We start from the raw sequence: 13142 nt of genomic DNA on the forward strand, positions 1-13142 counted from the left end.
AAAAAAAAATCTTTCTTAACTTTCTTCTTTAAGCACTACGGTGCATGGTTGCAGCATCAGTCCCGTGCGGCTCCGTCTCGGGACGGAATGAGCACTTAAAATCACTTCTTTCAGACACGTTTAAAGCATAGAAAGCGGCCGTACATATCCACGGTTGTACATATATGACGGGTGGTGATGGGAACTTTAACGTAGCTCGCAATAACTCATAAATTAACACCCTTAGTTTATACCTGAAGATTAGGTATTTATCGCTAGACTCGAAATGCATATCTGGAAAAATCGGTATTACGCAGTTGAGGCGACGTCAGAAGCTATACGTAGTAGGCGGATTAAATATGGAAGTCAGTGGCACCTGCTAGATTTCCATACCCCGCCACCTTAAAAATCCATAAAAATATAATGAATATTTTTTCAAAGTTGACCCCTCCTAAACCACTGTTCTGTGTTTGCTTACCAACATCCATACAGTGCTATGAAATTCTGTATCTCTTGGGCATATTGTGCCTTATAATAATATTGTTTATACCTACCATACCTATTTATTTATTACGAACCAATATAAAAAAATATTTTTCTTAGATTTAAATGAACTGGCGCTATTGTAGAATAGTTAATACTTTTTCTACTCACCGCTAGAAGCGCTGCAAACACGGTACCATAAACTAAAAAACATTATTTTTTATCATTGATAATACATTTTGAAAAATAACTTATTATTATTATAATATATAAATAAAACAAATAATACTATTTTTAATTTAACTGTCATCAAATAAATTTATCACGTATTTTTGTTTTGTACGACATTATTTTCTTTGTTTAAATGCCTAAGTATATTACATTATCTCTATGGTCTATGACCTATCACCATTTTGTATTCTGTTGTTTATGGTCGTTGTGACTGTTTCTTTGCTATTTTTGCGACTTTTTTCTGGGACAAAAATAGCCATATTTTGTTATATTTTCTGCCGTTGTGGCATCCCTTATCTCCATGTTAACTTCAAGTGATTTTGTTCTTTTATTTCAGTGTTCAGAAGTATTAATGTTCGACCACTTGATGTATAGGTTACCATGTCAGCTTCGGCTGATCCAACTAAAAGCAGAGATAGCTATATGAAGATGCTTTTGACTACTGTATCGAAGAATTTAGATTTGGTAAATAGCTTTACGTCTAACGGGAGGATCCTTCGGAATTTCCTTTCGATTAAATGTTTGGATGATGTGAATTATTCGTGTTAGTGCTTTTGATTAACCTCACATTTGCATACTGTTGTTGATTCTCATTAACCACTAACATGTTGCGTGTTTTCCCATTTATGACCTTATGTTATTATTATTTTTGTTTAATTACATTTATTCTATATTAATTTAATGTATTTAGTTATATAGAGGCCTGTGTATCGTGAGTGATAATGCATTATGCAATTTTATTGTTTCCATTACCTACCATTGGTTTTTAAAAGACTCAAAACAATTAAACTTTAAAATGCGTAGGTACCTATATTGTACAAAATATATTATTTTTAATAAAGTCCCATCAAACTCTTGATGCCGTAAGTAGTCAGATAGCTAAATAGGACATGCTGTCTCTGTCTTTTGGCGTATGTAACATCCATAAATCAGTCATAGTTTAATTATTAATTCATGACATCATTTAATAACTTGTTTTTTCTTAGTTATCAAAATTATCATTATCAGCTCAAGAATAACTACAAATCTTAGGGTGCTTTTTACTGGTTCTCCGTTATCATTATCTGTCAAGTCGCCATTTTGAAATTCAGCTATCTTTTTGTCATCGAATTATAGTACGCGGTCCAAGACATTATAGTATTTCGACAAAAATTATAGGACGAGTATACAACGCAAGACTACGTCCATAGACTAATATCGCACGCTGAGATCTTAGATTATTTATATTATAAAGATTATACTTACTACGTCCCTCGCTTCACGTTATTACGATTTGCTTTGATTGAAGTACGATCATTTTACAGAATTTTAAACATCGACAATATAGACAACTTTTAAACGCAATGAAATAAGCAATGGGGAATATTCACAAAACCGGCGAATTCAGTTAATTCCATTTTTCAAATATGTGGTATTTTTGATGTACTATACTTTTGTGATAGTACGCGGACGAAAATGTTACTTTTTTAATAGTACGTGAACCAAAATGTACCATAATTATAGTTCGGTTGGCAACACTGCGCTCACTGACAGATGACAGCGAGCGGTGGCGGAGAACCAGTAAAAAGACCCAATCTTTGATATGAATCCGTTATAATTAAAATGCCACCATCGTTTGTAAAATGTTACATCGTATTGACAATAATGTTGATATTAGATATGGTTAAATCATTTTATTGTGGCACCATAAGCAATTCGCATGTGTATTGGTATTGTTTGTCACAATGCCTGTTTCAATGCTAGCAAACAATACCACAGTATTGCAAAAACGATTTTACCGTACCCGTGGCGCCACTGTAGAATTATTCAACTCGACCTTGGGGTACTGCGCTAAATTCTGAAAGAAATATCAAAACGGGACAGCATGTATATACCAGTTATATGCCATCCTAATTCGGTTCGAGTATAACTACAGCTACCCTTTTGTGATACCACAAAGTCTGCTCTGAAATCTAACACTTTGTTAAGTCCTGCTGTACGGAAAATATATATCTTACAATTGGCTGTACGCTGTATAATGTATTGTAAAAATAACCTCTTTTTCAACTCAACCAATCTCTGATAGGAAACATCCAAATAAAACTCGATGAAGAATATACTCGTAAGGTATACCTCGCCCATCACGAAGGCTGGACGCAACTACAACTCGCAGAATGTAACAGTCTCTATGTGAACATTTTGGGAACAGTTAGGACATGGAGATATTACACAGAGGGGTGCAGAGGTGTTGCACACCTATCAATTTGCGGTGCTGTTCAGTCGCAGTTCTTTTCCACAGATGGGCATACGACACTTCTGCACTCCCATTCGGAATATCTCCATGTCTGAATTGTCCCAGTTCATCTAAACTATTACATCCTACGATTTGTGGTCGCATTTGGTTGTCGTAATGGGTGGTGGGTCTAATAGTCAAAGACAACTTTCTGTTTTTTGTAAGTTAACCTGACGAGCAACGAGTAACCAATGCTTAATTAATAATTGAAAAAAATCATGTTTACCGGCCTCAGAAATATTAAAGTTTAACCACCAATAGCCTTAGTATGTGACTAAATTAAAATAAATAATTAAAACATTTACTTACTGATATTTTCTATATTTCTTTCTCATTTTGATAATGTAAAAGATAGAAAATACTAGTAGGTCTCACCGTACCCCACCCGTTTACTATTTTACTCGCCAAGCCGACTAAGTTCATTCTGTCATTGGAATGTAGAACATAAATAAACCTTTCTAGAAGTTGTTGCTTATTTTATTACCATATTTCACTGATTGTTTTCTCCTATTTTGGTGTCTCTGAAATCAGGTGTCTTATAATCGCTGTCAAAACAATTTGCAGCTTAATCTGTTAGTCACAGGTTGTTGAAATTCAGTTGAAACCAACTGCATTGAAACATAAACTTATTGCCTATGGAAAAGAACACGAAAATAGAGTTGCCGGATGAAAATTTGAAATGAAACGAATGAGTCTTGCAAAGTCTTGATTATCACAGTTTATTTTCTTCATGATAAATTTTTTATATTGGTTTTTAAAAATAAGATCATATCTTAGAGTGATATCTTACTGGGACAACATGGCAACATTACCAACCGTGTTGCCTAATATTATAATGTATGAAATTCTGTAATGGGTATACAGGAGTTATTTATATATTATCTTTGGCAGCGTAGCTGTGGCGTCCTGCTGAGATATGGCCCTTATAAAACAATGGAGTCTTCAATTTATTGTTGTAATAATGGTATTTTACATGTAAAATGTAGGATTTGAAGATCAACTGCACAAATTTGACCATTTTACTTGCTGGTCATAACTGATGAATATTCAACAGCACTTTTAACGTGTCAGCCTATATTGCTTATAATATACCTATGTCGGCTCTCACATCTAAACTCGCCTCGTGTGCCGCACAGCCATAAATCAAACCTTCCGAGAACGGCGATCCAGCTTTACTTGTCAAGACCGCACCGCGCACATCTACCTAGCGACAGTCGCATGTAGCCTTCGAAACGTATAGATTGAGGGCTCAGAGCCCGAGAAGCATGTAACTTGTCGATTGCAACAGCAGATGTTTTTTCAAACGAAACAGTCGCATTTGACTAATCTGCAGAGCTCCATTTGGCAACGTGTGTTTTGTGAATAACTATGACGTCAATTCGACGTATTCGATTCTAGGCGAGACGAGTTTTTATGTGATAGCTGGCTATCGCAATAAAGTGACTGTACATTGATTGCAAAATATAGTCCATACCTCGAGGTCAATTTTATTTATATTTCAATAACGTCACTTAAGACTATCGGTGGTGATACTTTAACTACATAATTAACCATGTTGTATATTTTTGTGTTATGAAACCCCCCCCCCCCCACTGTGTGACTAAATGGATTGTGATAATATTGTGTCCCCCGTAATACCTGATAAATTTTATCTATGTTAAACTTATTATTATAAAATTATTCTTGTAGGGACAGTCTTTATACCCTAACGATTGTTACATTTTTTCAGGAAACTAGCTCTGATAGAGACTTATATCAAAACGAAGAGAACCTACACGATACCTTTGTGTCGTATATTCAAGCGATAACAGGCTCTTCTGTAAGTAAGCCACGCTATGTAATCTAGCCGAATAACCCATGGAGGTACAATAATCTCACCGCCACACTACGGAGGGAGCATTATTGGACAACAACGCGTTAAAACTTATAAATAAACCTCATTTACAATAAAGATTTATTTTGTTTTACATACTACGCAATCAGCACGATGACACTCTCAAAGTAACATCGATGAATATTTTTAAGTCTTTAAATTTATGATAACACAAAATAAAATATATTGATAGTGTTATTCTCTTACAGTGGGTCTATTCTATACTTATCGACCGCTAAAGTGATAAAGTAATAAATATTATCATACTTAGGGTAGGTTTGTATCAAAATGTTAGCACTTATTGTAACAATTACACGAAGTTGGTTTTTATTGTTGCAATAAGTGCTATATTTTAACAGCACCTATCTTGCTGCTGTTGAAATATCGCACTTATTGCAACAATAAAAACCAACTTCGTGTAATTGTTACAATAAGTGCTAATATTTTGATACAAACCTACCCTAAGTTTGATACTATTTATCACTTTAGTGTTCGATAAGTATAGAATAGACCCACAGGGGTGTTAATTTCTGTTTTTCGTGTATTCGAGTCTTTGTCAAAGCGATGCAGTAATGCTTTTTAAAATGCAACTAACTTCACTCGTGACTAGGTCGTACTTTAATATTTACACAATATGCTCTCTCCCAAGAGATTAATATCTCCATGGTTATATTATTGTTTGTCCTATCAGTATTAGGTATTGCAGCTAGTTTCATTATTTGTTATTTTAACGTACATTACGCACATTTTGTAGTGGAAAAGATGTCGGATATCCAGTTGCAGCTCATTAAATTTATTTGTAGATATCTTCATATTGCACTAAGTAAATAAAAAATGCATTTGTTTTCAATGTTGCCAAATTACTTTTGGAAGGATAATCACATAAAAAATTAATTAAAACAAATTTTATTCACTTCAATTGTTTGTTGTCGCAAATAAATCGAAAGACTCATTTCATTAACTTCTTCACCGCAGAGCATTTAATTGCTATTTAATTACCACATTTAAATAACATGTTAATCATACCGAATGGCCAACTAATGAGGGCGCAACAGGTGTGCCGTCAGCGCACATTAAATTAGACCTTTGCTAAAGGCATTAAAGTAAATTGTAATATTATGCAGTAGTTGAGCGAATGACAGACTACAACTACCAATCCTTGCAGGTCTTTCAAGATACCTGGATGTTGTAATTGTCCATATTTTTTTTTAATACCATGTCTGACATTAACACAAATTGAAAAACAATATGTGTATTTGTCTGACCGAGGATTCGAATCTGGGACCCACGACGTTATAGGCCGACGCTTAAGGCACTCGGCCATCGTGGGCGGTGATTTTTTATGATATGTTAAAAAATTAAGCGGTTTGCAATTGAATATTAAATTAAATTTAAATTCAAATTTTTAAAATTTGATCGCATTATTAACCTTTTCTATGCCTCACGATGTTACCATGGCAGTATCTGACAGGCCGCAGATTTTTAACGACACGTTGAATGTAGAGCAAAGCTCTTACTAAAATCGGTGTAATATCGATAATTTTTGGCTTAGTATTTCATAATTATTCAAACAGATGTCACTGTGTGTTTAATTTTTTAGGTTATGCAAATCAATCAACAGTGGCTAGTAATTTGAATTTAGACCTGTCGATCACGGCCTTATAGAGAACTCGTTGAAGGCATAGAACCGGTTAAACTATATCTATTTAGTGCAAATTTATTCATGGTTATTATTTCAATGGCTGTAATTTGATAATTAGATTTCGTATTACAAATATTTTTGAATGTATTTGAAAAAATAAACAATTGAGCTAAAACCTTCAAAGAGACTGCGTTTGTGTTTGCTCATATTTTTCCGGTCTCCGTGTTTTTCTCACACTTTATCAATGACTGACCATTGGGTTAGTGTGGTTACAAATTAAACTGGTGATAACTGGCGCATAATTCAATATTCATATTAAATATGGTCTCCATACAGTTTGAAGCTTTCTTACTCGTTTTGTATATTTTTTTTCTGACAAAAAATACCTATATATAGTTATAAAATATACACTATCATCTATGTACACGTTATAAAAAAATGTATTAGTATAATATTCATTCATGTGCATCTATTCTATACACAAGACTGCTTTCGGCCGCTATCTAGGGTAGGAAAGTATTCAAGTATTAGCACTTATTGTAACAATTACAATAAGTTAGTTGTAATTGGTACAATATGTGTTAAATTTTCGATACTGTCCTACCTTAGTTAGCTGCCGTAAAGGCCGAAAGCAGTCCTGTGTATAGAATAGATGCGCTGATATATTTCAAAAAAAATTGCATACATATGAAGCTTGCCTATAAATTTTAAATCCAATGCATGTTTAGTAGTTAGATTGTTTTAAATTTTTTTATTGATTTGCGTGTGTGCTGATGGAATTGGAATATAACAATTGAATTATTTGTAGATATTATGTTTATTTAAATTCAGCAGATTTTATATATTTTACTTAGCACTACTGAATCTAGATAATGTGTTCAATTGGGCGTGAGAGTTAATTCTTACAAACAGGACACTTTTTGTTGTTAAATTCAGAGTAACTGTGGATGACTTACAATAGTAAAAATTAGTAATATGTGGTTTTATCCGTTAAATATTATTTCAATTGACTTTGAATGATCACCTGATTTTAGTATCATATTTCATATTGCAATAATATTGCTTCGGTTTGGGTTTGAGTAGATAGAAGTTTTTTAAGTTTAAGTGTGACTAAGTTGTGTGAAATTTATGTCATGGTGATGGGGTGATCTCAGCGTTGCCAAACTTAGCATTTTTTAATAGACATTTATAGGCCATCCATGGACTGAAACCGTATGCGGTTTCGAACCGCGTGCAATACTAAGCTTATCTTTTCTGGTTATGGAAATATATTTCCACAAAGTATATTATAAGCATTTGATCGTACCCGTTTATACCATACATTTGCACTTACAAATTTAGTGAAAATATATTTTCATGAACGAAAATCATAAGTTTAGTATGGCATACGGATCTAAACTGCATACGGTTTCAGTCCATGGATGGCCTCTTAGCTTGTAAAATTTCCATTTGCAAAGTCTGGTATATGGCGTTAAATCTAGCATTTTTCGACACCGCAAACAGTTTAAGATTTCTCTTAATAAAGCCAGAATATTACTCCAGATGTGCTTGAAAATCAACATGCTGGTCTTTTGGCCTTGATATCTTATTAATAAAATAAAATGTTAGATGCAAAATGATGACAAAATGTATTACATACCTACCTGCATTATTTTAACATAGTTAAAAATACAAAATTCTTCTTTGTTCTTGTAGAAACAATGTTAATGATTATGACAGAATTTTGAGATAATCTAAATGTCTAAAGATCTACCATCGTAAGTTGGCAGCCGGTCGAATTTGAAACTAAAATTGTCTATCGAGGATAAATTTGTTATAAATGGCATTTAATTTTACAACCATGTTTCTCGAATTATGGATTGCATAATATTTGTACAGAAATCTACTACCAATAAAAAATTATAAATTACCATTTTTTTGTTAGTTATGGTAAAATTCTCAATGTCATACTAGCGCCCTCACTGAAATGCCAATTTATGATGGCAGATCTATAGCTTATTTTCTTACCCCATATAGGATATTTTTCTGAATCGCATTTGGCAACACTGGGTGATCCTGAATCTAATCTTGGAATAATGAATAGGTGGGTCAATTGGGAGAATACATACTTAACAACATGTGTCGTTATATTTACTAATGGCATAGTAGCATTATAATACAATAAATTCTTGAGAAACAATATTTATCAATTTTATAAAGTTTTAATAATATTATATTGTCACAGATCGACCAATCGTTGGATTGGGCTAAAACGGAAGTTTTTTCTATTTCATCTGCGACTCTGAAAACATTCAAGAAGATATTTCTCGATCTGGCCAAAACTTCATTAAATCTCTAAAATGAGGTTAGCCTAAAATTGAGACTATTTCAATAAAAATACTGGCCTTATTCTCATGTTAAAATATACAGGTTTAAATTTATAACAATACAAGCGATCATGAGAGTATGTCATACCATAACATTATATTCCCTCATTGAATTAATGTCTTGTGTAATGACCATTAGAAGCGGATACCCTTGGTGTGGATGGAGCACAGCTACGCACGCTCGGGGGGCAGGGGATGCGGGGTGGGCGTGGCCGCAGGGGGCGGCACCAAGCTACTCCTGGTCCGCCAGCCTCCCAAGTGTCCCGACTGCCACGGCGCCTCTCCCGACGATGACGATCTACTCGATGTGGAGTCCTTCGACAGTGTAATACTTTATTCCATTACTCAATCTCATCTTTAAAATGTCATTGTTGCATAACATCCATAGATGGATATCTCATTTTGTTTTGTACCGTGTGATGTGTGTATAATTTACATTTAATTTTGCATTTGTAGGAACCCCTGCCACCCTTATTATTAGACGAAGTTCCTCCGATGGAAAATGGTCTGGGCGATGATGATATGATTCCAGAAGATGAAGAGAAACCAGACTGGGAAGAGAAACTTCGAAAGTATGATAATAGATATTATTTTATTACACCATTATTTAAAAAAAAAAATGTTTTGCGTACAAGAAAATCCAGTGATACAATTTTATAATGGCGAAGGGTGGAGGTAGGTTGTTAAGATCCGATATAAATAGTGCACACTAAATTTTGTCAGTCAAGCATATTTGAAGCGCCTAGTTTCAAAAGCCCCTAAAACGATTTTAGGTAGTTCTGAGAAAAATGAGAAAAACATATTTTAGGTAGTTTTGAAAAAAAATGAGAAAGAAGAAAATCATATCTATTAAATCTGTGAACTTTATATATTTATTTTTTAATTCGTTACATTCTAAGGAATATTTTGGCTTTCCATTTTAGGGGTATTTGAAAAGCACACCTAACCATTTTAGCACGTTTTGAAATTTACCCAAATTTTTGATCACACGTTTTGACGATTTTTAAAGTTCCATCTTTGACCATCATATAGGTAACAAAAATATCCATTTAAATACATATCCAACTCAAATTTCCAAAAACCGTTTTAGGGGCTTTTGAAACTAGGCGCTTCATTTGTTTTCATTGAAATAAGACTACAATGTGTAGATAGTATTTGTTAGTTTTTAAATTTAATTAAACCCTGGCTAATCCAAGCCATAGTAGATGGATAATAGTCAAAAAATATCTGTTTATACGAGGGTGGGTCAATAAGTCCTTAGAAAAGCTGACAGGTGGCGCGACTAGTACTGTAAGCGGTTTGTTTTCATGCAGCGGCACTACCGATTCAGTATGCTGCGAAGTTTCAATCAGATTGGTCGGGTTGTTGTTTTTTATTTTCGTACATTTAAAAAAAAAATTTGCTTGTTTACAAAAATGGAGAAAATTGAGTTTAGAGCTGTTATTAAACATTTTAATATAAAAGGGTTAACAGCAAAGGAAATAAAAAAAGAGTTGGATTTAGTTCACGGCATATCTGCTCCTTCACTTGCAACTATTTATAACTGGTTAAATGAATTTAAACGTGGTCGTACATCAACAAAGGATGAACCACGCTCAGGACGTCCTGTAGAGGTGACTACACCAGAAATGATCAATAAAATCCACGATATGGTGTTAAGTGACCGAAGATTAAAGTTGAGTGAGATAATTGAGGTTACAGGGATCTCAAAAGGTAGCGTCATTTCTATTTTACATGACAAATTGGGCATGAAAAAAGTTTCTGCAAGATGGGTGCCGCGTTTGCTCACAGTCGACAATAAACGCAATAGGGTGGTGGCCTCTAAAGCCCTGTTGTCGCTCATGCAACGCAATCCGGATGAATTTTTTCGTCGCTTTGTGACTGTAGATGAAACATGGATACACCACTATACTCCCGAGACGAAAGAACAGTCAAAGCAGTGGATTGCGAAAGGCGAACCATGTCCAAAGAAGGCGAAAACCGTAAAATCAGCTGGTAAGGTTATGGCTATTGTATTTTGGGATGCACGTGGAATTATTTTCGTTGACTATTTGGAAAAAGGAAAAACAATAACAGGGGATTATTATGCATCTTTATTGGACCAGCTAAAAAACGAAATTGAAGAAAAACGGCCTCATTTAAACAGGAAAAAAATCCTCTTTCATCAGGACAATGCCCGTGTTCACACATGTTTACTATCAATGGCTAAAATTGAAGAATTGAAGTTCGAATTGGTCGACCACCCACCGTATTCGCCAGATTTAGCCGCCAGTGACTTTTTCCTTTTCCCAAACTTAAAAAAATGGCTAAGTGGACAACGTTTTTTTTCATATGAAGAAGTCATCGATCGGACAAATGCTTATTTTGAGGACCTTCCGAAAACTTATTTTTCTGACGGTTCAAAAAAAATTGAGAAACGTCTAACCAAGTGTATTGAGCTCCAAGGAGATTATGTTGAGAAATAAAAAAAAAATACAAAAATAAAAACTGTTTTAATGCTTTTTTCTAAGGAATTATTGACCCACCCTCGTATCTAAAATTATGCCATTAAACCATATTAAATATTTTATAGAGAGAAGATTATTTTTTATGGATTATGGTTTGGTTAATGAATGTTAAAAAACTAACCAACACCATCTGTAATATTACGTATTCTTAATTCAACAAAAACAGATAAGTATGACTGAAGAAGTGTGCATTATTTTTGTCGGATCTCCCATAGCATACCTAAACTATTATGGTTTGGTTTGGACAGGGTTGAATTAAATTTTGAAAACCAGCACTATCTGCAAATTCTCAGCTCAAGAAAACAAATAAGTATGACTGACAAAGTTTAGTGTGCACTATTTATGTTGAATCTTAACAGCCTACCTCCACCCCTCGCTACTGCAATGAACATAATAATTTATAATTTTTATGAATAATCACACAAAAGTAATAGCGCCTGTACACGTGCATGGTTTTACTGGCAGTGATAGTGCGTATTTTAAACTATCGTGACAATAACTGTTTACAAGTAAAAGTGCAGACTGCCTCTCCAATCTCATTCTTCAAGAGTAAGCGAGACGCAATGTTGTCATTTTATGGTACTACTTGACAGTTAGTGAAAATCGGTTAACCTCAAAATGAGTATTGTTCATTATTTTGCCGGCAGGTTCGCTACTATCGTTCTACTGCGCAGGCGCAGATCGAAAAAATCCGTACTGTCGCATGAAAATTCAGAAGCATCCAAACTTTTTTGATTCATGCATGCAAGTTGGCAACTGCAGGATAATACATGTTTAACCATACATTTTCTTGTTATGGCCGCGATAATACTTACTGTTAACAGGCAATCCATGCACGTGTGAACGGGGTGGGGTATAAGTAACTAAAGCAAGGCGTCAAAGGAAGGCCACAATTTTATTTTTTATTTACAAACAATGCTATCAAGTTAGGATTGCTTCTATTGTAAAAATTCTATCCGTCAAGCAATTTTATTCTCGTGTGATGGTTACAGTCTAGCATGGAGCTCATCCCAAAGCCACCTCCTGGAAGGAACCCTGTCGTACATCTTGTCGGCACGAGTGGCTCTCTTGACAGTCGGGACGGGCGGTGCGAGGAGGGCAGCCGCATTAGGAGGTGCCTCTCGCTCTCTCCGGCATCTTCTCGCCTCACCTCCTACTAGATGGCAAACCAGATTAGTCCAGTGGCTCCACAATGTTCTGATCGAACACCTGCCGCCACCACTCTTGGCTTGCTACAAGGATATCATGCTGGTGAGGACGTCATTAGTTTGTAAATTTCCCAATGAGACATGTAGAGTACAACTTTTATATTGTGACTGACACGTTGCAATGGCCTCTTGGGAAACCACCACTTTACAAGTACAGTTAGACCTTGGATTGTTGGCATAATACATTCTGGATACTTGATTGTAATCTGCGAATTTCCACGTAAGAAATAATAAAAATTTAGATTCGTTCCAAAATCCAAAAATATTTTTGAAAAATGTTTAATTTAAAAATACTTTTTATATTTTTATTATTTAAAATAAATATAACGTAATCGAATTCATTAATTATTGTGTACAACGAATTTCACTGTCGCTATCGGAATCAATGCTATGCTTGTCGGCTCACTGGAATCTTTTTCTGCGTCTTTAATCTGATCACTACAACATATGAAATATCTCGTATATCTCATTAGTATCTAATCATTTAACCTTTCTAACGCGGCAACTGACTTTAGTCAGCCTATACGCGCGAGTCATCCGCGCGTCAGCTGACTAAAGTCATTTCGATTTTCGTTTGCCTA

At 34.6% G+C, this 13142-nt stretch overlaps 1 protein-coding gene across 1 annotated transcript in view; it reads left to right on the forward strand.

The window, feature by feature from the left end:
* Window positions 1–877: 877 nt before the first annotated feature.
* Rcd1 (Reduction in Cnn dots 1) overlaps window positions 878–13142 on the forward strand; it is a 29797-nt gene continuing 17532 nt past the window's right edge. The window contains exons 1-5 of the mRNA XM_085948907.1: window positions 878–1158; window positions 4695–4784; window positions 8986–9171; window positions 9303–9418; window positions 12346–12604. Of these exons, the coding sequence (XP_085805033.1) occupies window positions 1075–1158; window positions 4695–4784; window positions 8986–9171; window positions 9303–9418; window positions 12346–12604 (735 nt within the window). The 5' untranslated portion in view covers window positions 878–1074. The remainder of the gene's footprint in view (window positions 1159–4694; window positions 4785–8985; window positions 9172–9302; window positions 9419–12345; window positions 12605–13142) is intronic.

Source organism: Rhyacophila brunnea, unplaced genomic scaffold, assembly GCF_057557595.1.
Source record: "Rhyacophila brunnea isolate RB1 unplaced genomic scaffold, BYU_Rbru_1.0 scaffold_21, whole genome shotgun sequence".
In the NCBI taxonomy this organism is placed as follows: Eukaryota; Metazoa; Arthropoda; class Insecta; order Trichoptera; family Rhyacophilidae; genus Rhyacophila; species Rhyacophila brunnea.